This window comes from Elaeis guineensis, chromosome 12 (assembly GCF_000442705.2).
Source record: "Elaeis guineensis isolate ETL-2024a chromosome 12, EG11, whole genome shotgun sequence".
In the NCBI taxonomy this organism is placed as follows: Eukaryota; Viridiplantae; Streptophyta; class Magnoliopsida; order Arecales; family Arecaceae; genus Elaeis; species Elaeis guineensis.
The window spans coordinates 22,084,261-22,088,674 of record NC_026004.2 but is presented as its reverse complement, the minus strand read 5'-3'; the positions used below and the strand labels follow the sequence as shown (position 1 = coordinate 22,088,674).

Below are 4,414 nucleotides of genomic sequence, written 5' to 3'. Positions count from 1 at the left end.
TTGGTCTCAACAACTGATTTCACCAGGGTATTTCTCAATTGAACATAAAATGGCAGCTATATCTAAAATGCTCACACCAAAGAGGTGCCCCAGTAAAGTGCTCACCTATCTCCCAGCCACAAACCATCTTTACATGTTCACAACTCCATCCCTTCAAACCAAATTCTCTCCAAATCCCCCACCTTGAAATATTAAAAGGCGTACCCTCCCCATGTATGCACCCCAGCACCAATCCAAGCTCCAAGTACCATCTTCTGAAGTTCTCAAGGATGGCTGATTCTGATGTTAATGGTGCAAACCAGAGTGAAAACAAAGGCTACCACCGCGGCAGTAGGAGAGGTAAGGCTGCAGTATTGGCTCTCGGCAAGGCCTTCCCTGACCACGTCCTCCTCCAGGAACGACTGGTTGAGGGCTACCTCCGGGACACCAAATGCGATGACCCCGTCATGAAGGAGAAGCTCGAGCGCCTCTGTAAGCAACTTCTTTGGCCTGCTAACATGTCAAATAACTTTATGTCGAACATGATAGTAGTATTAATTAATTTCCTATAAATTCTTTTTTTTAGAAGGTTACAAACTCAAAGTTTGGAAGTAATATGTCTAGCAAGAAAGATTAAAAATTCCCCCAAAAAACTGGAAATTACACTCATTTGGAGCATAGAAGTTGGAAAACTTAGTTATATTTGCATGTCTCCATGCTTTAATCAAAAAGTAGATCCATGAGCATTTCATGAACATCTTATGCGACGATTGTAAAATTTTCAGGAGATTCACTAATTATCATACGATGACTATTGAATAATTTGATGGTAATTAGTTTAGAAAATCAAACTTTGCATGCTAAAATGAATGCCATGCATCAACGCTTTTCAGGTAAGAATACAACCGTGAAGAGGAGGTTCACAGTGATGTCCAAGGAGATCTTAGACAAGTACCCCGAGCTTGCAACCGAGGGCTCCCCCACCATCAAGCAGAAACTCGACATCGCCAACGCCGCTGTGGTCGAGATGGCGGTCGAAGCCAGCCGTGCATGCATGGCAGAATGGAAGCGACCGGCCGGTGACATCACCCATATCATCTACGTTTCCTCCAGTGAGATCCGGCTCCCCGGTGGCGACCTCTACCTTGCCAACCATCTCGGCCTAAGGAGCAATGTCGGCAGAGTCATGCTTTACTTCCTTGGATGCTACGGTGGTGTCACCGGCCTACGAGTAGCCAAGGACATCGCCGAGAACAACCCGGGGAGCCGCATACTTCTCGCGACATCGGAGACCACCATATTAGGCTTCCGGCCACCCAACATGGCCCGACCGTATGACTTAGTCGGCGCAGCACTCTTCGGTGACGGTGCAGCTGCGGTGGTGATCGGCGCAGATCCGATCGACGGAGTGGAGACTCCATTCATGGAACTGGACTATGCGGTGCAACAGTTCTTACCGGGGACCCATAACATTATTGATGGAAGGATTTCTGAGGAGGGGATCAACTTCAAGCTAGGAAGAGACCTCCCTCAGATGATTGAAGGCCATATTGAAGGCTTTTGTAGGATGCTCATGGCTAAGGCTGGTCTGCAGGACTTCAATGAATTATTCTGGGCAGTGCATCCCGGTGGGCCGGCGATACTGAACCGACTGGAGAGCAGCCTCAGGTTGAGGCCGGAGAAGCTCCAGTGCAGCCGGAGGGCGCTGATGGACTATGGGAATGCGAGCAGTAACACTGTTTTCTATGTCATGGACTATATGAGGGAGGAGCTCAGGAGGGAGGGTGGTGACGAGTGGGGGCTGGTCCTGGCGTTTGGGCCGGGGATCACCTTTGAAGGCATTCTGGTTAGGAGTCTGCAGTGATTTTCTTGGATTGCTTTAACTTTGAATGGAATATGTATTGGTTAGTTTGGCTTATATGGTATAATTGATGTTGGTAGGGTACATTTGACCTTGGCAGTTCAAAAAAGCATTATGTTAATACTTTTAATTTGGTTCATAGAGGAACAAGAAAGTGGTGTGAGTATTGTGAGAGGTAAGAAGGAAGTGACACTCAAATATGGCATGTGAAGATATCTCAAACATTCCTCTTTGGAGCATGCAAAAGAATGTATGACAATGGTTGCTCAAAGGATCCATCTGGTACACAGAACTGTCACTCTGTCAGTTCTAATACAATATCTATGCTTGTAGAAATGTCATGGTTTTTTCTCACTTTGTTGAAGTTGTATGGAGAGCTGCAGACAGATTTTGCACTGACAAGTGAATTGTTCTGGCTTCCATCATAAATTACACGTTACTCTTCCTAGAAGTTCAGCATGTGTACTCTTAAGTGGTTTGTTGATGTTTCTAAAGTTTTTTTGGCTCATATTCATAAGGTAAATGTTTAATTGCTCCTGCATTCGGATGTGCTATTAGAATTTAAGTAAATATTAGATAAGGATCTCTATTTCTAAAATATGGTTTGCCACAATGAGACTGTGATTGGAGGAGTTGATAGCTTGAGCACTTGAATCCTGAAAATGGACCACAAGTGCAATACCTATGGAACAGCAATAAATGGAGACGACTTAAGGGTCACTTTTTCCTATTTTCTGCTCCTCTTTAAGTACCAATTGCTGCTGCCGCTGCTGCTGCACAAGGTAGTTTATTACTACTAACTCATGGTTAAGTTATGCAGGCGTATCAGATGTTTTTTCCCTCTGTATATTTTTTTTTTGATGGCAAATGGGAGGTTTGGTCTCCTAGTGATAGGAGATAAACCACCCTAATTTTATTAGATAATATACAATATATTACAAAAGATATTAACTGCTAATGACAACCTTGGTTGTTTTTCTAGTAGTTTTCTAAGATTATAATTATGTATGTATTCTTCTTCAATAACACTGATAAGTAACTGCAGTCTTACTTCCTTGTTTGGAGTTGTGCAATTATCTCTTCTAATCCTGCCTTTGCAGTTTTTTCCCCCTGTATATGGTGGTTCTTTTGTAAAAATTTCTCAGACATCAGTAGTAGCATAATTGTTTTTAGTGATAACACTAAAAACTTTTAAATAGCTTTCTTCTCTCTCTCTCTCTCTCTCATGTAGGTATCTAGGGATATGTATTTGTGTACCTAGCCACTTACATGTAATTGTTTCTAATTTGTCACGTAAAAGATGACAATAAAATACAAAGTAAAAAATAAACTCTGATATGCTTCTACCGTTCAAAGAATCCACCAAATCATGCATGTGTCTGCTATCTTTACCCCTCTCATACCCCTTTTTTTTCCACAAAAAAAAACTGTCTTCCTTCCAAGATTTGAAATCTAGAAATGGTCTGTAAATAAAAATAATTGTGTCCCACAGCTGCTCTTGGTGGGGCGAGAAAGGAGAGGTGGTGAAGAAAAGCAATTTGGGATTGTGCAAATGATTTCAATTTTTTAACCAAACTTAATATTATGAGTCCAACAATTGCTTTGATCATTAGGACAGAAGAATCAGCACTTTACGTGGTGCATATTTCTCTGCTTTCTCTAACCTGTATTTTGTTCACTCAAGTATTATTCTACAGACTAATAATTCCAATTGTTTGGTCACACGGAGCAGGCATACTGTTGGAATGCTGTATTTATACATCAGCAATCAGACCATCCACGGTCCCTCCTAATTCCTCAGGTAGCTTTTCTTACAATTTAATAGAGTCAAGATTTTTCTTTTTTTTTTTAATTTTTGTTTGTTTTACAGTTAAATAGTTACCGTGCTGATTGGTAATGTTTCCGTACCATACCATACAAATATCAAATTGGTGCATAGTCTTGTGCCATGCTGACAGTTGGTATACCTTAATTACTATTTGAAACTGCGCAGCATACTGATACCATAAGCACTAAAGTTGAAAAGAGTAAAACTATATCCATGCGTTCAATATTACTTTCCCCTCCTGTTTGCTTGAAGAAATAAACATTCTATTTCCATTCATTTGATTGAACTTCAATAATGAAGTTACCTTGTCGTTATTTGAACTGCAGAATTCTCAATGTCAAGTGTTCTTGAGCTCAACTCATAGTTCTAGCTTTGGAACCTAAGCAATTATTGCCTGTTATTCTTAAAGTTCTCATGAGAAGAGTTCCGAACGTCTTAGGCATCTAGCAGCATGCGAAGGGATCAATTTAAGCATCAAACACAGATTATCATAAGGGCATTGCCATGCCCATGATATTGGTATGCAACAATGGACTCTTTGCAAGCTTTTAGATATTCAACATTTCCTTCTAATAATAGCCAGCAATATTATTCAAGCCATGCTTCACCATTCGGAGGTAAAAGATGAACCATAGCATCTAAATTGATCTGAGAGCAGCTGATCTTGTGAAAACTTGCTAATCCAATGAGAACAATCACAAACTATGAGATCAGTAATGACAATGGTTCATCCAATGGGTGGCACA

The 4,414-nt window shown here is 41.0% G+C and overlaps 1 protein-coding gene across 1 annotated transcript; it reads left to right on the top strand.

The window, feature by feature from the left end:
• Positions 1 to 269: 269 nt before the first annotated feature.
• Positions 270 to 1,843, top strand: LOC105054814 (type III polyketide synthase A-like). The gene is made up of 2 exons (XM_010936406.2): positions 270 to 471; positions 873 to 1,843. The coding sequence occupies exons 1-2, from the start codon at positions 270 to 272 to the stop codon at positions 1,841 to 1,843; spliced, it is 1,173 nt and encodes a 390-aa protein (XP_010934708.2).
• The last annotated feature ends 2,571 nt before the right edge of the window (positions 1,844 to 4,414 follow it).

Excerpts from the sequence above, each read along its gene's own strand:
- LOC105054814 (XM_010936406.2), top strand. The coding sequence starts at position 270 with ATGGCTGATTCTGATGTTAATGGTGCAAACCAGAGTGAAAACAAAGGC. Across the intron at positions 472-872 it reads GGAGAAGCTCGAGCGCCTCT|GTAAGAATACAACCGTGAAG; the intron begins GTAAGCAACTTC and ends AACGCTTTTCAG.